At 48.6% G+C, this 26,583-nt stretch overlaps 2 protein-coding genes across 4 annotated transcripts in view; one reads left to right on the forward strand and one right to left on the reverse strand.

Moving 5' to 3' along the window:
* XNDC1N (XRCC1 N-terminal domain containing 1, N-terminal like) overlaps positions 1-22,694 on the forward strand; it is a 39,827-nt gene extending 17,133 nt beyond the window's left edge. The window contains exons 10-24 of one of the 3 annotated variants that reach the window (XM_049889984.1): positions 501-763; positions 1,960-2,068; positions 2,999-3,044; positions 3,979-4,692; positions 6,321-6,533; positions 7,459-7,623; positions 9,725-9,899; positions 12,675-12,875; positions 12,974-13,136; positions 14,184-14,276; positions 17,810-18,002; positions 18,557-18,684; positions 18,810-18,888; positions 21,151-21,280; positions 22,216-22,694. In XM_049889984.1, the coding sequence (XP_049745941.1) occupies positions 501-763; positions 1,960-2,068; positions 2,999-3,044; positions 3,979-4,692; positions 6,321-6,533; positions 7,459-7,623; positions 9,725-9,899; positions 12,675-12,875; positions 12,974-13,136; positions 14,184-14,276; positions 17,810-18,002; positions 18,557-18,684; positions 18,810-18,888; positions 21,151-21,280; positions 22,216-22,607 (3,064 nt within the window). In that variant the 3' untranslated portion in view covers positions 22,608-22,694. Of the gene's footprint in view, positions 1-145; positions 247-500; positions 764-1,959; positions 4,693-6,320; positions 6,534-7,458; positions 7,624-9,724; positions 9,900-12,674; positions 12,876-12,973; positions 13,137-14,183; positions 14,277-17,809; positions 18,003-18,556; positions 18,685-18,809; positions 18,889-21,150; positions 21,281-22,215 lie in introns of those variants that run through there. The other 2 variants (XR_007518189.1, XM_049889983.1) reach the window with 2 other exon arrangements.
* An 802-nt stretch (positions 22,695-23,496) lies between these two features.
* ART5 (ADP-ribosyltransferase 5) lies at positions 23,497-26,130 on the reverse strand. The gene is made up of 4 exons (XM_049889990.1): positions 25,839-26,130; positions 24,228-24,957; positions 23,579-23,611; positions 23,497-23,504 (listed from the first exon to the last, which is right to left on the reverse strand). Exons 1-4 carry the CDS (start codon positions 25,893-25,895, stop codon positions 23,497-23,499), a joined length of 828 nt encoding a protein of 275 aa, XP_049745947.1. The 5' UTR covers positions 25,896-26,130.
* Between the last annotated feature and the right edge of the window lie 453 nt (positions 26,131-26,583).

Here is a 26,583-nt window from a genome sequence, read left to right on the forward strand (position 1 = left end):
CAAACACCACATAATATATAATTTCATTCATAAAAGTCCGGAATATGTAAATCCATGGAGACAGAAAGTAAATTAATGGTTGCCAGCGGCTGGGGGGAGAGAGGAATGGGCAGTAATTGCTAATGGTATGAAGTTTCTCTCTGAGGTGATGAAAATGTTCTGGAATTGGATATTGGTGATGGTTACACAACTCTATGAAATACTGGAAACCACTGAACAGTAAACTTCAAAGGAGTAAATTTTATGGTATGTGAATTGTATCTCAATTAAAAAAAATAAGATTCTTAGAGCAGTATTAGAAGCTCTCTTCTCAGATGTTCAAAGATTAAATGACATCCCTCAAGTCTGGTGCATTGAGAATGCTAGGACTCCAACCCAGGGGCATCAGGCTGCATATCAACTATTTTACATTCTTTTTGCCCTAATTTTAGGTTCCATCACCTCTGTGACTGGTGATACTACCTCTTGCTAATATCTGGTCTTTAACTGTACTTTCTCAGATTTCTGTCTAACTCTCGGCCAGACGGGAGAGGGACAGCACGACAACATCAACCCCAAACCCAAAGCAATGGACAGAGGCGACAACACCAACCGCAAACCCAAAGCAGTGGACAGAGGCGACAACATCAACCCCAAACCCAAAGCAGTGGACAGAGGCGACAACATCAACTCCAAACCCAAAGCAGTGGACAGAGGCGACAACATCAACTCCAAACCCAAAGCAATGATGTCCAGGATAGTGGACAATGCCCCATTTGTGCTGGTAAGCTCCTGGGCTTGGGCACACAGGGTTGTTAGGGGGCCATTAGGCATCCCTTGAGGGAGAACTAGAAGCTCTGTGAATATTGTCAAGGAACATTTGGATTTGTACTCCTGGCCTGTGTCTTCTCTGTAATACCCAGGTATGTGTCTGTACTTGTAACCAACTATAATTCAGGACAAGCCTATATTGAGCACCTGCTCAGGTTATGTTCACTAAGCTGAGGAAGGGACATGGGCCCTGCCTTCAGGAGAAGCATAAAACAATACAATATAAAGTAATACTAGAGAGGGCCTAGAATTTCTGTCATGACCTTGTCTTTCATGTCCAAATTCTACTTACTTTCTTTTTAAATATAATTTATTTTTGTTGTTGAGAATATACACAGCAGAACATGCACCAATTCAACAGCGACATTTGAATTGTGCATTCTTTGAGTTGTGCAGCCATTCTCACCCTCCTTTTCCAAGTTGTTCCTCCCCCATTAACATAAACTCGCTGCCCGCTGAGTTTCTTACGTAATCTTTCAAGTTACTGTTGTCACGCTGATCCCGTATAGACAGACCTTAAAAGAGCACAATGCTTAAGGCAAGTATTCTTTACTAGTTAAGTTATTGTTTGGTTTTAAGAAGACTTCAGGGGATATTTTTGGTTTAGGTGTTAAAGATTATCTCAAGGCAGTAGTTTCAGGGGTTCATCCAGCCTTCGTGGATCCAGAAAGTCTGAATTTCATGATAATTTGAAATTCTGTTCTGCACTTTCTCCCTTTTGATCAGGATCTACTTATTTTCTAAGTCTCTGCTCAAATGGTATTCATTTGCCAAGCCTTGTCTGATCTGAGGTTCTCTCCCTCCTGAGCGCCTGCAGCCTTCTCTGATTCCCTTAGGTTTAACACTCCTCGCTTTCTGTTCTGTGCCATTGTCATGTGTGTTCATGGCTTATCTTCACCACTAGACTCTACATTCCATAAGGCAAGCCTGGGTTTATATCCTCAGCTCCGAGCACAGTATTGGGCACGTAGTAAACACTCAGTAAATGTTTGGTAGATACAGGACTAGATAGTGTCTCTCAGATGTAGAATACTGAATGGTGATAAATTTCCTGCATTTTGACAGCAGATGCTCCCTCAAACTGCTTGGGATGGCATTCTGCGAGGAGTGTGTACATTTTGCTTACCTCCTTCTTTCTCTCCCTCTTAGGCTCCTTTGCCATTGAGATTCTCCCCCTGCACGCTGCCACTTGTGGAGAGACCTTCCCAGCTCATCCAGCCTCTCCCTGTTCATCACCATCTTCATCCCAGTCTGTAGTGTGGGTTTCCTCCCCAGAGAGCTCACCGCCACCCATTTCCTGGGTCCAGTGCCCTATCTGCCAGTTCCGGTTCTCAGCAGGAGAAGTGGAAGAACATGCCAGCACGTGTGGGGACCTCCCGCAGGCATAAGCCATGAGGACCTGTGGTTTTGCCCACCATCCCTATGCTGGTGTGACTAAGGATGGGGATCGCTTGACAGCTGGGAAGGACTGATGAAGCCTAGCCTCTCTCCATCCTTCACTACATCCATTCCCTCAGGAGTCTGTCTGAAGGCACTTCTGGGCCCAGCTTACTCCCCACTCCCAGTTGTCAAGGCTTCTGTCGCCATGACACCCGCTTCTCCCAAGGGAAGCGCTGTCTTTTTCCCCCTTGGAACTTCTGGGGTAGGATTAGTGATCTCTCTACGGCTTTGGAACACAACCCAGAACTTCTTCCCCTCTGTGAGGGAAGCACAATCTCATGCCAATTTTCCTGAAAGGAAAACTAAGGCCCAGTGAAGAGAAAAACTACCTAACAGATAAGAGCCTGTGGTGTACTGGGAAGGTGAGAGTGGTTTTGAGCAGTAGACTGGCATTCCAGCATCTCATGAACTTAACTGTCAGTATCCTTTTTGGGTTTCCATCCTATGATCAGGTAATAGTGCTGCTGTGTGAACTTTACACATTTACTTACCTTGGGCCCAGAGTTAACCCTCAGTAACAGAGAGAAAATCCCCATGCCTCCTGCTCACAGAGCTATCATAGGGACTAGATGGGTTAACGACTGAGAATGGTTCTAGGCCTGGCTGTGAAACCTTGGGCAAATGCCGTTCCCCATCTGTTCAATGAGGTCTAGAGGACTAGAGGGTCTCTGAGTCCTCTCTAGTAACAACACTCTAAATTCTATTCCCACCTTCTTTGTGCAGCTATGACCTCTCTCCTTTTTCCCAGGAGATTTCATTGTATGACACTAACACCAGCTCCCCTGTTCCCCAGGGTACAGGGCAGAGGGGGAGCAGCTGGTCCTGGCAAAGGGAGGGCCCAGGGTGGGGTTTTAAGTGGGTAGGATAGAGGATGCCAGGCACCATCAGGGGAGCAGACAGCAGGAGTTCAGTCCTTTGATCTGTGCCAGCGTAGGTGGGTGCAGCCATGGACCCCCTCAAGGTAAGAGGCCTTCTCCCCCAACTTCCCCCATCCTGGTCCCATTTCTGGCGGTGAATGAGACAGTAGTTTGGCCCAGAGAGGCAGCAGGGACGTCCTACCTGCCAGGCATGTGGTGGGCATCTCTTATGGGTAGAAGAGCCCCTACAACCCTGAATCGGGGCCCAGAAGAGAATAGCAGTGAGGATGGAGCTGGGCCTGGCAGCAATGAGTGGAGAAATGTCCCCCAGAGCAGAAGAGGGCAGAGCTAAGGGGGTTTGGTGAAGGGGAAACATTTTGGGACCCTACTAGGAGGCCTGGTCAGTGCTGAAGGGCTTGAGAAAAGCCCAGTTCAGAGACCGTCTTGTGTGAACACATCTGGGCTTAGTGTCGGAGATACCCTGGGATTTCTGGAGGCATGAGCAGATGGGGGATGAAGTCAGCAAGGTGGGAGCTGGGTCCTGGATAGATCTGTATGCCTGCAAATGGCATCAAGCTCCTAGCCCAGCCCCACCTGTCCTGCCCACGTTGGGCCCCGTTGTGTCTGTGCGGGTTCCTGTGAGGAGTGGAAGTTGTACTGAGGAAGGGGCCCCAGTCACACCCAGTCCTGACACTCGTAGCCCGAGAATCCACACACTCAAACGGTAAATAAAAATCTTATGTGTTTGGGACAAGTAATATGGTGAGCTGGGTGTCAACGGTTAAAGGTTTGAGAGTGGGAGGGTGAAGGGGGCCCCAAAGCAAAGGGGCTTAGAGATTTGGGGCTTTACCCTCTCCACTCCTTCATTCAGCCACAGCCTTACTGGTCTGAGATCATGAACAAAAAGCTGAAGTTCCCACCTCCACTCCTGGGTGCCATCCAGGAGGGGCGGCTAGGCTTTGTGCAGCAGCTGCTGGAATCAGGGTTGGAGGGCACAGGTGGCAGTGGGCCCCTGAGGAATGTGGAGGAGTCCGAGGACCGCTCCTGGAGGGAAGCTCTCAACCTGGCCATCCGCCTGGGCCATGAGGCCATCACTGATGTGCTTTTGGCCAATGTCAAGTTTGACTTCAGGCAGATCCATGAAGCACTGCTAGTGGCAGTGGATACAAACCAGCCAGCAGTGGTGCGTCGCCTGCTGGCCCGGTTGGATCGGGAGAAGGGCCGCAAAGTAGACACTAGATCTTTCTCACTGGCTTTCTTCGACTCATCAATCGATGGTTCCCGCTTTGCGCCTGGTGTCACTCCACTCACCCTGGCCTGCCAGAAAGACCTGTATGAGATTGCACAGCTGCTCATGGATCAGGGCCACACCATCGCCCGGCCCCACCCAGTCTCCTGTGCCTGCCTCGAGTGCAGCAACGCCCGCCGCTATGACTTGCTGAAGTTCTCCCTGTCACGCATCAACACCTACCGTGGTATTGCCAGCAGGGCACACCTCTCACTGGCCAGTGAGGATGCCATGCTGGCTGCCTTCCAGCTCAGCCGTGAGCTCAGGCGCCTTGCCCGCAAGGAGCCAGAGTTTAAGGTTGGTTCCTCATACTTCTGACTCCTGTGCCCCCATGTATGTTCTACCAGGCCTGGTTGGGCCTGTGGTAGGTATTTTGAGAAGTAGGAAACAACAGAAGGAAGATGAGGCCATGCGGGGGCTTTCATTCTAATGGCAGAAAACAGCCCCTGTAGGGGCACTTAGTCTTGTGGTGGCTCAAGCCCCACCCTGGAAGTGCCCTGGGTCTGAGGGAGGAGAGAACATAGACTTATAGATTGAAAGTCAACTGGACAGACTTAGAGATGACATTCATACCTTTTCTCAGTATCTGCTGTGTGTCCCCACCTAGAGCATTGTGTGTTGGGGATCAATCAAAGGGACCAGAGGATGGGGCTCTCAAGCAGGGAGAGGGCTGAGGGGGAACAAGACCTTCCCAGAACACTCAACTTCATTTTCTCAGTACATATTGCTAACAGGGCTTCCAAAGCCCTAAGAACAGGCCAGCAAAGCTATAGCTGTTGTGTTGAGGGAAACTCCATGAAAGAAACAGGATTAGGCTTAGCTGCAGAAATGGGTAGTTCAACACGGGTGAAGAGGAGCAAGGAGGGTACATGGGTAGGGATGCAGTCCAAGCAAAAGTAGACACATGATGAGTACAGGGGAGACCCTGTGTAGGACAGAATCAATGTGGGGGAGCCAATGGAGGCTTGGAGGCAGGGACTGGTCAGGGGCCTTGAATACCACCATTCCTGTTCAGTTCACTCATCCACTGACACAGCCTCTGTGCCAAGCAGACTTGGTCCCTGTCCTCAAGATTACCATCAGGTGGGAAAACAGACAAGGAAGTCAAAATGGAGACCTAGGGCAGGATGTAGCTATGCCATATGAGCTGAGGAAAGAACATGTTGCTCTGCACCCTGGGCTGTGGCAGAATAGAACAATGAAAAGCCTCTACTTCACAGGTATCAGAAAAGGGGAGTCCTTTCTAAAGGACTTCCACAGGTGTAATACCCCTGCATTCTCACAGCAGCCCACAGAGGGAGGCATAGCAGGAATTATCATCCCCACTTCATAAGCAAGGAAGTAAGGGACAGTGTTATACCAGCTAAGGGACAATGCTGGGACTCAGACCTAGCCCCCTGAAATCTTAGCCTGGATTCTTTCTGGGGTACGGGCTCCATTTAAAAACAATGGAATGGGTAAAGTGGAGGCAAGAACCATCATATTGATTTCTGCATCTCCTAAAACTGCCAGCATGGGATCTCATATAAGGTAGGGACTCAGAAGAAATTAAATGAGAACACAAAAAGTATAAGAAGTAAGAAATAGGGATTAGGAAAGGCATATACAAGGTGCAAGTGGGGCAGGAAATAGGAATTAGGAAAGGGACATACAAAGGATGGCCAAAAGTGACCGGGTTTGGGGTTGGAATGACTTGGTGATAGGCAAAGGTAGCGTCAGATAAGCAAAGGTGACAGGAGGTACCTCATAGCAAGAAGACAGGTGTGAAGTGGCCAAGAAAAAAGGAATCGATGACCCAGGGTAACACCAAATGTAGGGAAGAGGTGGCCCAAAGGCAAGACCCAGTCCTGGGCCCACTGTAGTTGGTTGATTTAATTGGGCTGGGTCTACAGGGAGCAGGTACACACAGGTGTGCTTCCCTACAGCCTGAGTACATTGCCCTGGAGTCGCTGAGCCAGGACTACGGCTTTGAGCTGCTGGGCATGTGCCGGAACCAGAGCGAGGTCACTGCGGTGCTCAATGACCTGGGCGAAGACAGCAAGACTGAGCCCGAGGCTGAGGGCCTGGGCCAGGCATTTGAGGAGGGCATCCCCAACCTGGCAAGGCTGCGACTGGCCGTCAACTACAACCAGAAGCGGGTCAGCTGGGCCCTAACCATCTCCCCCTCCCTGCCCTGATCCCTTGTCCTGCTGCTTCTAGGTATTCTCCACCCTAAGTCCTTTTCCTACACTCAAGACCATTCTTAAACCTTGATTCTGAGCACCCTTCTATCTAGGCTTTTGACCCCATGGGTCCCCAACTCTCCCTTCTTACCTTAAATCTAAACCAGTCCTTAGAAGACCCATTACCTACCAGGACCCTTCCTTCCAACTAGAACATCTAGGTCTTGCCTCAACTCTACCTCTGAACTGCTGATTAACTTTGGGCTGGTTCTTTTCCCTTGTTAGACTCCAGTATCTCTATACGGGAAGTAGATTAGACTAAACCTCTCAGGGCTTAGATAGCAAGTGACTCTATTAGTCACTGTCTCATGAGATGCCCCCCCCCCGCCCACCTGGCTAAAGACATATTCCCCTTGCTCCACTTTTCAGCCTCCTGCAGCCCCTTCCCATTCTCCTCACCCATCCTCAGATATCCTAGCCCACCAGTACCTTAATCAAAAACCTTCCTGCATGGTAGCCTCCCTGGCCGTGCCATCTAAGACACGAAGCCCCCCTTCCCTGTTCCTCTCCTCCTTGAGACCATTCAGGCTGGTGCCCCACATCTCTAAGAAGGAACCCAACTTTACCCACCACACACTAACTGAAAGTCAAGAATATGGGGTCTGGAAAGTCCAGAAAAATCTCTGAGTTCAGCTTCCTCCTTCACAAAGAAAGTAACCAAGGCCTAGAGGGGTGGGATCTGCCCAAGGTCACATGGCAAGTGAGTCACCAGTCTTCTGGGCTGGCTGACCTAGGGAGGAAGGAAGACTGGCTCAATCTCTGTGGTGGGACAATAAGGGCTATGAACCCAAGTGTTACCCTTGTCTCCTCCCTGCCTAGTGTTCCTCTCTGCTCTGCTTAGTTTGTAGCACACCCCATCTGCCAGCAAGTCCTGTCCTCCATCTGGTGTGGGAACCTGGCTGGCTGGCGTGGAAGCACCACCATCTGGAAGCTCTTTGTCTCTTTCCTCATCTTCCTCACCATGCCCTTTCTCTGCCTTGGCTACTGGCTGGCACCCAAGTCCCAGGTACTAAGAATGAGATTGATAACTGCCATTTATTGAATACTTGTTCTATGCCAGGCCCTGGACTGGGCATTTTACAAATGTTCCCATTAAATAGCTGGAAGTGGCCCTAGAAGGTAGTTATTACACCTCCATTTCATGGAACACAGGGAATGCAAGGGCTTCTTTTGTCCATGGTAGCAGTAAATAACAGAGTCAAGATTTAAACTGAGGTCTCCCTGCCTCCAAAGCCTGAATCCTATACCAAAAAAAAAAAGCCCATTGCCATCAAGTAATTACAACTCATAGTGATCCTGTAGGACAGAGTAGAACTGCCACGTAGAGTTTCCAAGGAGTGGCTGGTAGATTTGAACTGCTGACCTTTTGGTTAATAACCAAATGCTTAACCACTGCTCCATCAGGGAATCCTATACATAAATGAAACCAAACCAAACTTATTGCTGTCGAGTCGATTCTGACTCATAGCAGCCCTATAGGACAGAGTAGAACTGCCCCACAGGGTTTCCAAAGAGTGCCTGGTGGATTCAAACTGCTGACATTTTGGCTAGTAGACATAACTCTTAACCACCATGCCACCCTGTGTGGTTAAGTGCTATGGCTGCTAACCAAAAGGTTGGCAGTTCGAATCCACCAGGCGCTCCTTGGAAACCCTATGGGGCAACTCTCCTAAAGGGTTGCTGTCAGTCAGAATTGACTCCACCACAATTGGTTCCTATACATAGCCCTTAAAAAAAAAAACAAGGAGGGGGGCAGAGGCTGGCCAAATGGACACGAAAATAGAGAGTGGAGGGAAGGAGCATGCTGTCTCATTAGAGGGAGAGTAACTAGGAGTATATAGCAAGGTGTATGTAAGTTTTTGTATGAGAGACTGACTTGGTTTGTAAACTTTCACTTAAAGCACAATAAAAATTTTTTAAAAATTAAAATAGCAAAGGACAAAAAAAAAATCTGTTACCATCAAGTCAATTCCGACTCATGGCAACACTGTAGGACAGAGTAGAACTGCCCCGTAGGGTTTCCGAGGCTGTACATCTTTTACGGAAGCAGACTGCCACATCACATCTTTCTCCCGTGGAGTGGCTCATGGCTTGAGGCTTTCAGTTAGCAGCCAAGCGCTTAACCACTGTACCACCAGGGCTCTTATACACAGCCCTACACTCTCTTAAAGAGGCCCCGCCCCATCCTGGAAATTCCTTAGGAGCCCTTGTTGACCCAGATATTTTTATTCCTTCATTCAACAAATATTTCTTTGAGACCCTACTGTGAGCCAGAGATTGTGCCTAGCACTAGAGATGTAATGAAACACAAGCCTTCTTCTGATTAATCAGGTAAAGAATAGGGAGAAGGGTTCTCGAAAACAGGAACAGCATGTATGAAGGCCCAGGGGGCAGAGGATGTAAAGCCTTAGAGAGACTGAAAGGAATTCATGTTGCAAAAGCACCTAAGTGCAAACAGCGATTGGTGAGAGGGCCAGGGCCAGATTAAGAGCCACATAATCCATGTGAAGACATTTGGACTACATCCCAGGGGCAATGGGAAGCCATTGCAGAATTTTAATGAGGTGAGTGACCCCATCGGTTTTGTATTTTGGAGAGGTCTCTCTACTAGTGGTATGAAGGATGGATTGGAGGGGGAACCAGGAGTTAGGGAGACTCTCAGAGTGTGGAGAGTTATGTGAGGGAGGATGCAGAGATGCCTCTCAGGTGCCTGGCTTGGGTAACTTGGTCATTTTCTGAGATGAGAGCACAGGAGGAGGAGGAAAAAGTTTGGGACAGAAGATAATGAATTTATTTTGTAACTCTGTTGAGTTTAAGGACCCTGCGGGACCCCTAAGGTAAAGTTACTTTACCTCTGTGATTCTCAGTTCCTTTCTAAAACATGGAAATAATAATACAGTTGGAAAGGAAGCAATAGATATGAAAGTATAAATAAATAAAGTATAGGGCCTAATATATACATTGTCAATAAATGTCTGAATAAATGAGTGGGTAAATCTGAGAAAGGGAGAGTCATATGTGGATTAAACAGTCCAGAAGGGCTTCCAGAAGGGGGAGAGACATGACCAGGACTCTAGGAGCCATGCTTTCTTCCTTCTCTACCCAAGCTGGGCCGCCTGCTAAAGATCCCAGTGCTGAAGTTTCTGCTGCACTCCGCCTCCTATCTGTGGTTCCTCATCTTCCTGCTAGGAGAGTCCCTGGTCATGGAGACGCAGCTCAGCACCTTCCATGGGCGCAGCCAGAGTGTCTGGGAGACTTCCCTACACATGATTTGGGTCACAGGTACATGTGTGGGGCCCTTTATTTGTGGCAGTCTCCTTTGGGGGAACTCCTCACTGTTCTCTGTAATAAACACCCCAATAGGGGACTCTGCCATTGCAGATGCCTACTGAACATGTAACCAGACCCCTCTGGGCTTTAGCACCCCAGGGGACCCCTCCTTTTCACTCCCAATCGGAGCAGCTAGCCCTGTGACAGGTTCCCTGAGCAAGGCTCCATTCTTCTCCTACCCTAGCCCCAGCCACTACCCACTCTAGAGGTTCCTCTGTTCTCACAAATAGGACTCTAGCCCATAGTATCAGGTGGGAAAATACCATGGTGCAATGGTAGCCTGAAAGTACACTGCGAAGCAAGCTACCCTAGAGATCATGGAACAGAAGTCTCACAGACCAGATTAAGATGTTCAGATCATACCGTTTATTAAATCAATAAATGATATAGTTGTGATGGTGTTATGAGGACCAAAGCTGAGGTTTGAGCAGGGAGCATGCTACAGACAGAGGTGCCTGGGACCAACACTTGATCTATGGGAGAAACATAGGGCAAGTCTGTCTGGCCATGGCTGTGTCTTAGCAATTATCCTGATGAGCAGCTATGAATTGTATTTGCATTCCTCAGGCAGAAGACACATGGGGCCAAAATGGGTGTCACCAAAGCATAGCTGATTTAAGATTCAATGAAGAGTGAGGGCCTCCCATTCCTCATGCATATTCAGTGTATCATGAATCCTCAGTGGCTAGTAGTCCTTTCATCCCTTTCTATGTATGTTCACACACAAATGCTCTAGTTCATTTTTTTAAACATGTCACCCAGGTTAATAATTTATCTAGGCTTAACCCGTAAGCTTCAGTTACTCCATTTGTTTTCTTTTTTTCTGTAGCAGGATTGCGTATTCTCAATTCTGCAAATGCATATTACCTGCAAGAATACCCGGAGCTCTACCTAGCCTCTGGCCAGTGAGGTCAGCAGGCTGTTTGGGTGGCCCCTTTCTTTGCTTCCCTCCCGTCATTTAGCTCTAGCTCAACTAGCAAAATCCCAAGCCACTAGTATACCAGGTTCACTGCTGCACCCTGTACCGCACCAGACAGTGATATCAGAAAGGAAATTTGACCAAGAAAATTTAGGGAAAGAAAATAAAATCAGTCCAAGAAGGAGTTTCTCACCAATTATTTACTAAACATTTATTGATGTGCTGGGTGGAGATAAAATCAATATAGTTCCTGTCCTTGTGGAAGAAAAGTCTTATAAACATATGAAACAAAATTCCTCATTTATTCTTACAGTAAGTATTTGCTGATGCCCTACTGTAAGAGAAGCTCTGAGAATACATGGATAAATTAAATATGGTTCCACCCATCCATTCAGCGTACATGTACTGAGCATCACCCCACCCTCATAAGGTACTCTTCTGCCATATGGATCTGATTTCAGTTCCTGACCACATCATGCTCCCACTTGCCTCCAGCTTTGGCCCTTCACTGTTGCTAGAGCCCTCTCCCCTTCCCACACTGCCCCTTCACCTGGCTGGCTCCTACTCTTCCTTCAGGTCTCAGCTTAAATTTCACTTTCTTTGAGACACTTTCCTGACCCCCATATCAGGATGAGGATTCATTCCTAAACATTTTTATAACAGCCTCTCTTTCCCCTGCTCCTCAGTCTTAGCAGTTGATTATATTATAACTACTTGGTTATTTGCCTGTTTCCCTTATTGGATTATAAACCCTGGGAGGACAAGGACTATGTCTGTATTTTTCACCACAAGACCCCAGTGACCCATGGTAGAAACTTAATAAATATTTTATAATAGTGAATACTGGGCCTTGATCTGGGTACTAGGGACAAAGAGATGAATTGGACATGGTCCCTGCCCTTGAGGAGCTCCAAGTTCAGGGGGAGTCAGGAAGAGAGGGGACAGGCCCATGGAGAGAGATTCTTCAGTGCCTTATAGCAGTGGGATCACAGAGAGAGGAGCAGAGTGCTGTGGGAACACAGGCAGGGAGCAGCTCTCTCTGCCTGGTTAGGGAATGCTTCACCGAGGAGGTAATACTTGACCTGGGCCACAAAGGTCAATAAAGCTTCAAAAAGGTACGGAAGGACATTTGTGGTAAAGGGAACAGTGAGTGAAAAGGCACACAATTATATCTAGAGAATGGGGAAGTGTACAATGTGGCAGGGTCACCTGGCTAATGGGGTCCAGCTCCTAAGCCCCTCACACTAGGTCTGGCCCCGACTCCACCGAGACATTGGCACTCTGAGCAGGCTGATAATTGGGAGCCCTTTCAAAGTAACATTCTTAAATACTTGTCCAACACTTCTTTGGTGGAGGGCAGAGAAAAAGCGATTTTCTAGGTATTGTATACTTAGTAATTCACCTCCACTGGCCAAAGCAGAATCATTGCTCTGAAAAAAGAAGACAAAAACGGTTTTACTTTTTCATAGTGCTTATATACTTTTCAAGTTGTTTGGTGATTTTCCAAGCCAAACAACTCAGAAGGCATATTAAAGATTTAAACTTCAAATTGAAAAAAGAAAAAAAAAATCCCTCCCTCCCAATAAACAGCCTCTCCCAGAGTTGGCATCAGGAGGAAGTGTTTCTTAAGATCACTGTGCACTTAAGTCTATCAGGTGCTTACATTTTATCAACTTACCCAGTGATGTTTTAGCTCCCACCTTCCCCCATAGGTAGGTTCTACCCCATACACACCGTAATCTAGCTCTGACCTGGAAGGAAGAGGAACTCTGTCCCATCTTGTCCTGGCTCCCTGTCCCTGCTTTCAGGCTTCCTCTGGTTTGAGTGTAAGGAGGTGTGGATTGAGGGCCTGCGCAGTTACCTCCTGGATTGGTGGAACTTCCTGGACATGGTCATCCTGTCCCTGTACCTAGCGGCCTTTGCACTGCGCCTGCTTCTGGCTGGGCTTGCCCACATGCACTGCCAGGAGGCCCCAGATGGGACTGCCTGCCACTATTTCACTACCACTGGTGAGAGACCCCCCAACTCATCCAGAATCCCCAGTCACTCCTCTTCCTTGGCCCTTGGGCCTTGGCCTCGGCCCCAGCCCACATTCCACTCCACACAGAGAGAAGTGAGTGGCGCACCGAGGATCCCCAGTTCTTGGCTGAGGTGCTCTTTGCTGTCACCAGCATGCTCAGCTTCACCCGCCTGGCCTACATTCTGCCAGCCCATGAGTCACTGGGCACTCTGCAGATTTCCATTGGCAAGATGATCGACGACATGATCCGGTGTGTACCACCCCTCCTCAGAGCACCCTCCTCTCTGATAGACTCTACTCAACCTTCTTCTGAAATCCCCCAGCTCCAGTGTAGCACAGGAGTTCTTAACCTGGTTCCTTGCATAGGCTCCAGGGACCTGTGAACCCATGAAACTATAGGCAAAATTTAGAGTATAAGTGTAAATGTATATTTCTCTCCAGAGAGGATCTGTAATGTCCGTCCAATTCTCAAAGAGGCCTATGACCCCAGAAAATGTTAAAAACCCTTGACAGAAGAAAGAGCTCTGTGTTGAGAGTTCTAGTCCTAGTTCTGTCTCTGTCTCTCTACAAGACCCCTACCTGGGCCTCAGTTTTCCCATCTGTGTGGTAAGGGTGCTGTACTCAGGTCACTTTGGATCTTTCCCACTCTAAAACTGCTCTTTGAACCCATGACATTACCTGGTCTTCTTGGTGCTTATCTCCTAATCATTTACAGCCAAACTTGTCCTTTTGCCCTAATCAGAGCCCATAGTTAATGACTGCTCCCCTGGGAATCCCCTCCCTGAAGTGGGACTGGAGGGGGTTACCTTGGTGGGAAAAGCCCTGGTTATATCTGTGACCATGTTCAGCTCAGCTTAGCTTGGAGGAGACTCTTCCACTCCACCCCTGGATTCTCTACCCCTCCCTGTTGCAGGTTTACTCACCCCTACATGTGGCTTTAACTCTTCTGATGACAGCTCCTATTCAGAAGGACTCTCTGACTCCCACCCATCCCTGTACCACATCTCACCATCTCACTCCCTCCCTGGAAGACTGGCCCATCCCCAGTGTTGACTGATTAGACTCAGTACCCTTTATTCCTGAAGGAGAGTGCCTGCTTTAGCACCCACTTGAAATCCCTTCTCATTTCCCATCACTAATTTCTCTATTCTTAGTAACAACAAGATTGAATACTTGTCAAATAGAGAGGCTGGGCTAGGGAGGCCATCACCTGCCCCCGATCCCTCTCCTTCCCAAAGTCTGACTTCTCCCACAGTGAATACCTGTACTGACCCTTCCCCGTTGCACCCTCTGTCAGGTTCATGTTCATCCTCATGATCATCCTGACTGCCTTCCTCTGTGGCCTCAACAACATCTACGTGCCCTACCAGGAGACGGAGCGGCTGGGCAAGTATGCTGGGGCAGAGGCAGGATGGGCAAGTGGGAGTCTGGGACCATGCAACTAGGAGCCTTAGTGTCATTCTTCCTTCCCCGTCCCTCATTTATTCACGCAATAATGAATTCTATGGTTTGCTTTCTCCCTCATTGATTCACTTTGTCACTGTGTCTTTTGTTCATCTACTCATTCATTGATTGACTCTTTCACTTTTCCCCCAGAGTTATTATTTTGAAAAACTTCAATCCTATGAAAAAGTTAAAAGAATAGTACAGTGAATATCCATATGCCCTTCATCCAGCTTCACCAATTAACGTTGTACTGCATTTGCTTGATCCACCGCTCTCTTTTTTTTTTTCTGAAATATTTAAAAGTTGCAGGCACCGTGACTTCACCCCTGAATAGTTCAGTATGTCTCCTAAGAGCATAACCATAAAACCATTATCATGCTCAAAAAATTTAGCATCAATACCACAATTACCTGTTAACCCAAAACCCACTGCCGTTGACTATTATACAGTCCTTATTCAAATTTTCCCAATTGCCAAAAAAGAAGTCTTTATAGCTTTTTTTTAAATCCAAAATGATCCAGTCAACTATCATCCATTGCGCTCTTTTATTTCCTTTAATCTAGAACACTCTCCCTACCTTTTCATTCTTTCATGACAAATGAATTTTTTTGAAGAGCACAAATCAAGTTACTGTGTAGAGAGCATTTTCCACAATTTGGATTTATCTGTTTTGGCAAGAACAAAACCTAGTTGATGAGGCGTACTTCCCATTGTATCATATCAGGAGGCATATGATGTCTGTATGGTCCACTGGTGATGTCACTTGGGTAAGACAGAATTTAGCAAACCTTTCCATTGTAAAGGAACCTCTTCCCCTTTTAGTAATGGGGAAATATGTTGAGACTGTGTACCTAACCTGTACCCTTGCAAACTTTCACCCACTGGCTTTAGCATCCACAGATGCTGAATCAGTTATTACAATGGTGGTTACAAAATGGTGATTGTCTACTTCTGTCCTACCTTCTGCATTTGTTAGCTGGCATTCTTCTATAAAGAAGTCCTTTCTCTTCCCCTCTTCCTTTTTGAATATCACTATGGACTCAAAGACTTTTTAAATATAATAATCTATTACAGTCATAATTCTTTTTGGTGTTCAAATTATCCTAAATTTGACCAATAATTCATTCTTACATTTTCTAATTCACTCATTCATTCATTCACTCACTTTTTAAATTAATTCACTTTCCTAGTCATTCAGTCATTGGCTTGCTTTGGGTTTTTGTTTTTTTGAGTTTACACCCATTTAACACCCATTTACTGATACTTTCTCTATAGTAGGTCCTGTTCCTAGCAGTGGAAACAAAGACAGGAGGAATGAACCAGACCCAGTCCCATGGGAAAGATAGCCATGTGCACAAATAATACAGTTTTGAAATGATGAGATGGATTGACACAGTGGCTGCAACAATGGGCTTAAGCATAACAACGATTGTGAGGATGGTGCAGGACCAGGCAGTGTTTTGTTCTGTTGTACATAGGGTCACTATGAGTCGGGATTGACTTGATGGCACCTAACAATAACAAGTCCTGTGAAAAAGGAGGGCTTATGTTGAGGGCGCCCAGAGGAGGAAACCCCTTCCTCCATCTTGGATAATCAGAGAAGGCTTCACAGACAAGGAAGAATCTGGACTGCACCTTGAAGGGTTATAGACTTCAGACAATAGAGCATCCCAGGCAAAATGGGGCTATAGCAAAGCAAGGAGGTACATTGGGAAATAGTAAGTTCCTTGTTGTTGGCGTATGAAGAAAATTTTGTGAGAGGAGGCTGGAGAGGGTAGCCAGAGCCAGGCTTTGGAGTTTGAAGGTTCTGCTGAGAAGCTTGGACTTTCTCTAGCAGGCCATGGAACTCTAGGTGGCCTCTCAAGCAGTCACCCAATCATAAAGTTGCATGAGTGCAACTGTGTGATGGTTTCATTGGTGATGCTAAAGGACCCACACTTGGGCCTGTGGATATTGGTCAAGGCTTTTTCACGGTTACAGTGCATATGGAGGCTTTATTCAGACAACTCCTCTTACCTAGAGTCCTTGTTCATGTCCCAGCTTCAGGATGTCAGCTTAAAGGACCTGAGCTTGCACAGTTTAAAGTTAAAGCTCAGCTTGAATGTCATCTGCTATGCCAGGGATAATAACTACCCATTCCAGCCTGCTTCATGGCTCCTCATGGTATCAGTCACTCCACAGTAGCAAGGGAAGACCGCACCCTCCTAGGCCCTTCATTCATGGGTGGCAGCTAACTAAATCAAAAGTATCTTTACTAAAAATCTCAGGTAGGCTGCATGGTAGACATCTGGACTGAGGATAGTTAGGAACATTTAACATTTGACAAGTAGAAGTACAACACATCAGATTAGCATTTAGAAAGAACACCCTAGATACAGTGTGGAGGATGAATTAACAGGAGAAATATTTAGGCCAGGAGACCAGTGTGAGGTTGTTGCAGTAATCCAGGCCTGAACTGGCACTGAGACAAAGGAGGTAATTCACAAAAAAATACAGTAAGAGGAAGAGTCTGTGGTTTGGTTTGTGACTAATAGACACATTCTGCTGGGGGATGGGGAAGGGAGTTCAGGAAGGGCTTCCCAGAAGAGGTGGCACTGGAGTTGCTACCACTGTGGTCCAAACCACCATCATCTTATCGTCCAGACCGTGGCAACCGTTTAACTGGTCGCCATCCCTTTACTCTTTACCTGCTTCCTTCCATTTTATTTGAAGCAGCCAAAGTGGTCTTTTCAAATGGAAAATAGGTATCACCGCTCCACTTAGAACTTCATGGCTTTCTATTGCTCCAAGACCATACTCAGGACTTCTGTTTTTGTTATATAAGGCCATGCGTGATCTGGTTGGTCCCCACTTACCTCTCCAAAGTCTCTCTCCACCTTACTCTCTGAGACCAGCCATGCTGGCCTTCTCTGAGTTCTTCAAATGTCCCTACGTTCCTTCTACTTTGGGTAATGCTCTTCTTCACCTCACCTTCCTTTTCAAACCTGGTTGATTCCCACCTATTCTTCAGAGCTCAGCTTGAATGTCACTTTCTCAAAGAAGCCTCTCTGACCCCCAGACTAGGCCACATCCAAGTTCTACATCTCATTGCATACTATGCTGCTCCTTCAAGCACTTACCACAATTTTTAAATGTTAATATAATTAGTGTCTATCTCACCCCCACCCCCACCCCACCCACCCCCCGCCCAAGAACATAAGGTCCTTGAAGACAGGGACTATGCTTATCTTGTTCATGGCTGTATCTTTTAGCACCTGCGGTGCTACTGTGTGCTCAGTAAATATCAGTTGAGTAAAAGAACAAAAATTGGAGCTCAGCAATGGTGAGTGTCTGTGTGGACCAGAGTGGCCCAAAGGGCTTCAGGGAAGCCGATGCCTTTGTCTGGGTCCTGGAAAGCAAGGAGGAGTGTGTTTGGGTGGTGCTCAGGCTCATCTTCCACCCCTCACTTCCTGTCCCTTACTTGGCCTGGCATGTTAGTTTCAACGAGACATTCCAGTTTCTGTTCTGGACCATGTTTGGCATGGAGGAGCACAGCGTGGTAGACATGCCTCAGTTTCTGGTGCCTGAATTCGTGGGCCGGGCCCTCTACGGCATCTTTACCATCGTCATGGTCATTGTGCTGCTCAACATGCTTATTGCCATGATCACCAACTCCTTCCAGAAGATTGAGGTATGTGGACTGATGTCAGCTTAGGTCAGGGAGGAGGAGGGAGGAACCAATGGAGAGGCATAGAGTGAAAGTTGCCAAGACCCTTGGGTTCCTACTTTGCCTCCACTATTGCCTTGTTTGAGACTTTGGACAAGTTCCCCTCTTTAGGCCTCATTTTCCTCATCTGTAAAATAAGGATCTTAGTAATCCCATCAGAATCTCCAGACATACAGTGTTCTTTCCACTTCATGGTGACAGTGGGGTTGTGGAAAAATGGATGGGAACGTGAGAAGAGAGAGGGAAGGAGATAGATGGGCTAGGACTTGAAGGCTGGAGAATAGGCTGGGTGTCAGAAGGGTAAAAGGAAATGGAGAGGAAGAAAGGAAAGGCAGAAACCAGCAGGGAAAATGTGGGTGATAGATGAGGATGGAGATATGAATGGGGGAGAGGAGAGTGGTTGACACAATGGAGAATAAGAGGTATAAGGAGTGGGGAAAAGAGAAGGCAGATTGAGTGGGAAAAAGGACTGTGTACCAGAGTGATCCTTGCACAATCTCCTACCTTCTGGTCCCCAGGATGATGCTGATGTGGAGTGGAAGTTTGCTCGCTCCAAGCTCTACCTGTCCTACTTCAGAGAAGGCCTGACGCTGCCTGTGCCCTTCAACATTCTGCCCTCCCCCAAGTCTGTCTTCTACCTTCTCAGGTGATGACCTCAGGGCTTTTACCCCCAGTTCCCCAAGATCCAGCCCACTTCACCCCCAGCTCCTGCGCCAAATTTCCTAGGCCCTGTTCTCTGACTAACCACTTCCCACCATCTAAATCTCTCAGGAGAATTTTCCAGTTCATTTGCTGTTGCTGCTCCTGCTGCAAAACCAACAAACCAGACTATCCCCCAGTCCCCACCTTTGTGAGTACCTCATCTGTTTGTTTGTGTCCCTCACATGAGGCCTTCAACTTTATTGTCTATGCCATCTGTTTGTCTGCACACTCTTTGCTTATCTGTCTTTCCAGAAAGCCTCTTTCCAATTCCCATGCTCTCATGTGGTTTCCCTTTCCCTCTTTCTGGCTCTGGCCATTTCCTAAATTTCCAACCCTGTTGTCACCAGGCTTAAAGAGAAGTATATGCAACCCTTTTCCCAAACCCCAACACCCTCTAGGTTCCAGACAAGCTTTTTGCCCTAAACTGGGCCAAGACCTGCCTGAACATTTTTCACAAAATGTGTTAGAGAGCCAAGGGAAGAATGTCCCCACAAACTTGGAAATTAAAAGGCTAACAGAGGCCTGAGAGAGGGGACCAGGCCTTCAAGGGCTCCCTGATTCCCATTATTGCCCCTAACCCAGTCTGGCTTGGTAATTAAAGCCCCTTCCTAATTCAAACCAGCATTACTACCAGGTCTGTAGAGGGTTCTAGCCCCCTAAAACTTTTTACCTGAGGATCTGTCTAAGACAGGCCCTCTAGGCCAGCTATGTGGGGCCACAGGTCATCTCTCAAGCTCTGAGATCCCTGGATACTCCGGTTGGTCGGTATTTTGTTCAACAAACACCTCCCAAAACACATTTATATTGGAAATAAAGATATACACCTTGAGGTGCTGACCAGTCTAGAGTAACAGACAGAAACAGATTGTAGTTGTATAGAATGACAAGCCTATGGTAGAAAGACGCACAAGGGGCTGTTGGAGCCCCAGACCCAGTCTCAGGAATCAGGGAGGCTTCTAAGAGATGCTGAAGGCAGAACAGAATGCTAAGGGGTACGCGGGAGGTTGATGGGCAGATAAGATGGAGAAGGGAGTTCTGGGCTCAGGAAACTGTAAGTGTAAAAGCATGGAGAAAGCATGGCACATTCAAGAAACTAAATGCCAAAGATTCCCCAGTTCCCACCCTAGCCTGGCTCCAGGCTGTCCTGCATGGAGACCTCTTTAAATACCTTCCCAGATCTCTGACTCCCAAATCTGGAATTACCGCCTTTTCCCTCTGGTCGCTTCCTGGCCCTGTCCAGGTTACCTGATGCATATTTGTAGACTGCATGTCAGGATTACTTCCACCCTTGGGTGAAACTCATCTTCTTTGCCTGAGGTTGTATTCAGTCCATGGCCCTGTGCTTGCCTGTCTCACTGCAATGGGCAGTGTCACTGTGTCCACCAGATCCCTCCACACCAGCCAGCTGGAGTCTCCTTGGTCCTCCATTGCACCTCCACTGAGGTCCCACCTTCTTCCAGCTGCCCCCACCTCACTAGCCTGCTCTTTGGTGATTCAGTCAGGTGTCCCCTCCCCACCTGTCCTGCATCCTCAGGAAATGACCTCCCCAAGTTCTTTATTTTACACACGAAAAATGCTTTGATATTCTGTAGCCAAAAAGGGCCAATCATTCTCTTTCATAACACTCCGTCTCATCTCTATCTCCTTTTGAGATACTTAATAAAATGTTTTGCTTTTTTACATTATAAAAGTAAACATGCTAACTATATTTAGAAATTAGATAAAACGAGATAAATAAAAATTATTATTTCTTAAGAATGTGTAGAGCCCTACTCTATGTCAGGCACAGTACCTCCCCAAGAGATACGTATTAATACCATCTCCACTTCAAATTGGAAGATATCTGGGCTTGGAGAGGTGGAATCATTTGCCTAGGCACACAGCTGCTGAGTGACTGAGTGGGGTCTGACTCTGTGTGTCCCAAATCCAGTGCTCTGCCTCCTACACTGCTGCTACCACTCTTCATCATTTGTCCCCATCTGGTACTGTCCCAAGAATCAATCATTCCAATTTGCATGATGATTTCCACCCCATATGCATGAGCAGATCCATGTAGATGCTTCCCCACATCCTTAGCTCGACCCCTCTATGGAGTCTGAAGGGCAGGGTTAGCCTGGACTAACTCAACCCAAAAAAACCAGGGTTGGGTCAGTGGCAGGAGAGGAAGCTCAGCTCTATGCTCCTCAGTTTTTGTCTCTGCCTACCACTCTGTCACTTTCCAGCCCGCACAGCTCAACCCCTTCCTCCATGCTGTACCTTCCAGGGCTGCACTGTGCGGTGGGGGCAGACCAGGGTCTAGGTGTGTGGCCTCTAGGGATAGCAAAGCTGCACAGGCTCTGCCTCAGACCTTTATTACCTGGTGACTAGAGGACGCTGGAATCTCTTTCACCCTCCTGTCTTCCCACTTCAGGCCAATCCTGGGGCAGGGACAGGACCTGGGGAGGGAGAACGAGGATCCTACCGGCTTCGTGTTATCAAGGCCCTGGTCCAGCGCTACATAGAGACAGCCCGGCGTGAGTTTGAGGAGACTCGTCGGAAAGGTTAGTTGCCCACCTCCAAGCCTTCCCCATTCTTGTTCATTGCTCACCTGGGATAAATGCCTCACACCCAGACTCATACCCCTCAGCCAGCTAGCGTTTATATGTGTCCCCATCCTACCCTTCCCTCGGAAGCCACACCTGCACAGTGTATGTACCCCCTTGTACTCAATTACCACCTGGCCCATTCAGTTGTTTATTCCACTCATTTCATATAATCCCTCATTCCTTCATGTGCTCTTTTATTCTCTTATTCACTCCCTTACCCATTTACTCATTCACTTAATTCATGATTCATTCATCCATTCACTTACTTCTTCACTCATTTAACCAACATTTATTGCTATGTCCTCCCTTATTCCAGACCCTGCAATGAGGGTGGGGGCTATATAGAGCAAGGACACATGGGAAGCTTTCAGTTTGGTGAGGAGAGAGACCATCATACCAGGCAGAGAGAGAGCGCTTAGCTGAGAGAAGCACAAATTGCAATGTGAGCCCAAAGGAGGCAAGAACCTATCATTTTGAGATCACCGAAGGAAGTTGAGGAAGGAGGAGGTGGAACTTGATCTGGGCCCTGAAAGATGAGTACGAGCTGGACAGGTGTAGATCAGGGAGAGGGCTAGAAGAGGTAGATGTACAAATCTCTACCCAGTAAAAACTTTTCCACCCCTATGACTCCTGATCCTTTTTCTGGACCCGAGACTTTCCTTCTTCATGTCTCCTAAACCAATCCCTACCTACCCCCACTCAGATTCTTCTGTCCCAGACTTTGCCTGCCCACCTGATCCCCAGCCCATAAGGTGGTCCCTCACCTCCTCCAGTTCTCCTCCCTCAGGACCCCCAGACAGGGCATCCCCTGGGGTACTGTTGGGGGTAGAAGTGGCACAGGGTAGGCTCATCTTCTGAGAGACCGCCCCTCAATATTCCATCTCCCTCAGACCTGGGCAACAGACTTACAGAGCTGACCAAGACCGTATCTCGACTGCAAAGTGAGGTAGCTGGTGTACGGTGGACTCTGGTGGAAGGAGGACCACCCCGGCCACCCGATGGTGCCAGCATCCTCAGTCGCTACATCACCCAAGTGCGTAACAGCTTCCAAAACCTGGGGCCCCTCATCTCTGAGACACCAGAGCTAACATTGCCAGGGGTTGTAGAAGCTCAAGCAACTTTAGAAACTGGGCCTCAGAATGCTGGAGGGGCTAGGACTCCAGCTTCTGGAGAGTCTGGCCCCTCTTCCCCAGCTCAAGTGCTAGTGCATAGGGAACAGGAAGCAGAGGGGGCTGGGGACCTGCTCCACGAGGAGAGCTTGGGGACCAAGGGAGAGTCCTAGGTAGTGGGGGGGGGTTCCTTTTTCTGTTGCTAAGTAGAACAGCCTAGTAGAGCCTATGTTCCTTTCTTTGCCTCAATAAAACTTCTGTTCTTGTCTGATGCCTTCAGAGTATGTGAGAATTCCTGCCTCTTGATGTTTTGAGGTCCTTCATCCCCACAGAAATGGACCCTTGAGGGAGCGGGGCAGGTAGAAAATGGCTTGCTCTGGGGTCCCAGGTATCTTGGGCTCAGAATTCTACTTGGGCTTCCTCAAATACTTTGGTGGAAAGAGCTCTGGACTGGGAGGCAGGAGACCTGGTTTCAACACTTAATTCTCTGACCATGGGCAAGTGGCTTCCTTCCTTGGCCTTTCACTCCTCATCTGACAAACACGGCCTTCAGCGTTGTTGTGAGGAACTTCTGGCTGCTAAAGCTTCCAGATTTGCGAGTTACAATGTATGACAGGTACCAAGAGGTTATTCTTTTTCAGTCCCTCAGTCCTGAGTCTGGCATGGCCAGAGCAAGGCAGATGTTCCAGCCTCATGGAAAAAACCAATCATGAAATTTGATGTCTCCACACTGCAAAACCATTTAATCAAGTGGCCATCACAGCACTACCCTTGTTTGTCCTAGGAAGTCCCCACCATCTAGTGGGATTCCCTCTACCCTACCCTGGCCTCAAGTCCCCCCACATGCTGGCCCTGGGGAGATGGCTACTAGGGCTGGGTCCAGAACCATGTACTTGCTTCGAGGCTGTTCAAAGCCCCCCCTTCTTCATACGAGAGCCACTAGTTCCCAGGACTGGTGTTGGATTTTCAGGGGTCAGCTCCTGAGAACTGGAACCTCCCAGGGACCAAAAGCATGGTCTTCCAAGAGAGCAGAGAGAAGGCCTTCTTGAAGGGTGAATCTGGCTAACCACCTGCAGGAGAGAGAAGGAAAAAAGTTGGCAGGGGAATGGAAACAGCTGAGGGAGGGAGCAGGAGGGTAACTCACTTGATGCCAATACACAGTCCCGCCTCTTTTCCCCTGCAATAGAAAGCATGGTGAGGCATCCATGTAGACAGACCTTCATACCCCAAACTTCCTTTCCCACCAGGTGCCAGCAAGGGCCGTTCTCCCTCTCTTTCTTTTAAATCCAAAATTCTGACCTCCCTTCCTCCTCCTTTCCCCAGGATCTTTCCAGATTGGCCATCCATCCCTGCTCCCACCCAAGCCCATCACTCCCCTCAGCACTCAGGAATAGCACCTAAGTGTCTTGTCGCCTCCACCAAGCCTGCAGCCTCCTGAAATCTGAAGCAGTACTCATGTCTCTCCCTTCTGCTTGCTAACCTCCTTGACCAGATTCTTTTAATTAAGGCTAGGGTCAGACAGAGGCAACACCCTCTTAGGTTAGACTATCTAGAGTTAGCAGACAGAACCTTTACAGAACATCTGTGAATCATCTGAGCATAACCACAGATCAAGAAAACACTTAGAGGACCTTCTGAGAGCTAGTAGAACCTGAGTCACAAAGACAATAACCCCAGCTGACTTCTAGCCCTCAACTTTCCCTATTAACCATGTGGGTCTCCTTGAAGGCCCTGGAGATTGTGCAGGGACATCCTGGCTTATTTCACACATCATTTCCCCATGCACAGCTCACCACCCAGATAGGCGCAGTTAAAGTGGCTGCAGGTCTGATTATAGCTCCAGAGAGTCACTAGGCTCCAGGCTCCATCCTGGGAGAACCTGGTGACCAAGAAGACTTCATGGGGGGGTATCAGCACCTCACACTCCTCAGGAAAGACAGACAAGGCCTGGATAGGAGCCCCAAAGCAAGTCCTTAGAGAGAAGAGGGTGGCATTACCAAATCTGCGGGCCACTGCCTCATCCAAGGAGCTGGAGGCAAACTGGCCCAAACGAAGAGAGTCCCCCAGCCTCTTGGGTTCAAAATGAAGGCTGCCAACACCTCGGAACACCACCTCCCCAGGATCCCTGTTGCAGCCCCTGCTGCCCCGCAGCAGCTGCAGGGCCCGGATCAGGTAGAAATGGAGGGCCTTGAAGGGGAAGTGCCTCATGTAGAGTTCCCAGGAGCCACCACCCATCCGCACAGCCTGGTTCAGCTCTGAGTACAAGGTGTTAGATGAGTTGGTGTACACCATGATCGCCACCGCGTGCTGGGCCTGGAAGCCAGGGGGCAAGGTGAGCCCTTGACGCCTGTGCTCCCAGGCCTCCTGGGCTGCCTCCCAGGACTCCTGCAGCACGGCATGGTGGGCCATCTCCTCCTTTAGCAGGGAGGCTGCCTTCTCCTCCATTTCCTCTGAGCAGCCCACATAGGCGTCATCAAAGGTGTCTGGGGCCAGGCCCAGGGGCAGGATGGGAACAGCCTGGGCCTATGGAAGTAAGAAAGAGAGGAGCTACACAGGACAGGGTATGAGTTCAGAGCACTGGACAGGGGTCCTGGTGCCAGATCAGTTCAGAAACTCAGAATCTCATTTCTGTGCCCAAATATCTGGTGTATGCAAACAGTTCAGCAAGGGCTCAAGAAGAGGCTTAAATAACACAGGCTTTGGAGTCAGACAGACATGGATTCAAACCCTGACTTCACCAGCTACCAGCTGTGGGATCTTGGGCAAGACTCAAATTCTGTGGACTTCAGGTTCACCACCTATAAACTAGGGATAATTTCAACCTCATAGGATTACTGTGGGGATTAACATGTAGATCTTCACTCTGCACAACCTAAAATGGGTCATCTTGTCATTAGAGAGGTTCCCACACTCCATGGGAAGTGGACCTAGATAACCTATAAATCCTTTTCTGGACTTAAGATTCAGTCTACAGATGATATGCAAATGTACAGCCAATGCCAACTTCCCTTATCCCCAAACCTGGGGTAGAAGATGGGGTGGGGGAGGTCAAGCCCTGGCTGTCAAGACTGCAGCACACAAATAGCTCAATGGGGTTTGCCTAGGTTGAACCTATGGTGGGAGGTGGGAAGTGCAGAGGAGAAAGTTGGAGGCAATCAGTCGGGAGGGATGGTATGAAGGAAGGAAGAACACTGAAGGAGCTGTGGGTGGAGGTGGGGATTCTGGGAGTGGTGATGTGAACTTGGAGCTCCCTGCCCAGTGCAGGTTCCTGAGATGAAGAGGATTAAGAGGTGTGGGATCCTAGAGAAGAGTCCCTGGGAGAAAGTGTTGAGTCAGTCTTCCACTTTACCTCTTCGGGATCTGTACCCCAACTACCCTAGTGACAGACCGGTACCCAGGGTTACCTGCCAGAGGGTGTGGAGGCCCATGCAGCTGAGGGTGATCAGCAGAGCTACCAACATGGTCCTTGGTGGAGACTCGGGAGAGCGAGGTCCGGGTGAGGATGGGGCCAGCGGCGGTGGAGTCCAGGATTTGATGGGCTGAGGGCTGGAGATCTAGACCCCTTCTCCTGCGGTGTGAGGGCCTGGGAGGGGAGTGGGTGCGTTCAAGGGTAGACCTGAGGGCACGGGCCGGGTCTTGGCCTTTATTGTCCCCTGGCCATAGTTTGGCACCCCTGGAGAGTAGAGAGGGAGCGGGCAGGGACCTACCTGGAGGTTGTGGAAGCAGAGAGTAGGAAAGAGCACTGTTGTTTGGCGCAGGCCGTGTGCTAACGTCTGGGCGGGCGCTGCGCTGTCCCGGAGTCCACTGATAAAGTCCCGGCAGCTAACTATAGCCCCGCCGAGGTAACCCGACACTGTCCTTCCCCTACAACCGACAGGGGGGTTGTGGGGAGCGGGAGTGGCTGGGGAAGGGGCTGTGGGGCGTAACTCCGCTTCCCTAGGACGGTGGGTCCTTTCCCTGGAACACTCTTTGCCTCTGGGGTCAAGAGTGGACTTGTAAGACTTGGCTTCTCCCTTGGGTGGGCCCTGACCCGGCCGGGCCGGTCTCCAGACCGCTAGGCCAGAGAGCCCAATGAAAGTCCTGCCCGCTTAGAGGTCACGCTTGGGCACTGGCTGATTTAAGTGTAATTTGCATATGGCCTGCTCTGGT

Source organism: Elephas maximus, chromosome 7 (assembly GCF_024166365.1).
Source record: "Elephas maximus indicus isolate mEleMax1 chromosome 7, mEleMax1 primary haplotype, whole genome shotgun sequence".
NCBI lineage: Eukaryota > Metazoa > Chordata > Mammalia > Proboscidea > Elephantidae > Elephas > Elephas maximus.

Coding starts and splice junctions, on each gene's coding strand:
- ART5 (XM_049889990.1), bottom strand. CDS start 25,895: ATGTTGGTAGCTCTGCTGATCACCCTCAGCTGCATGGGCCTCCACACC. Junction 24,958..25,838: donor GCCTCCACACCCTCTGGCAG/GTAACCCTGGGT, acceptor TTACTTCCATAG/GCCCAGGCTGTTCCCATCCT. Junction 23,612..24,227: donor TAACTGCGCCTATCTGGGTG/GTGAGCTGTGCA, acceptor TTTCTATTGCAG/GGGAAAAGAGGCGGGACTGT.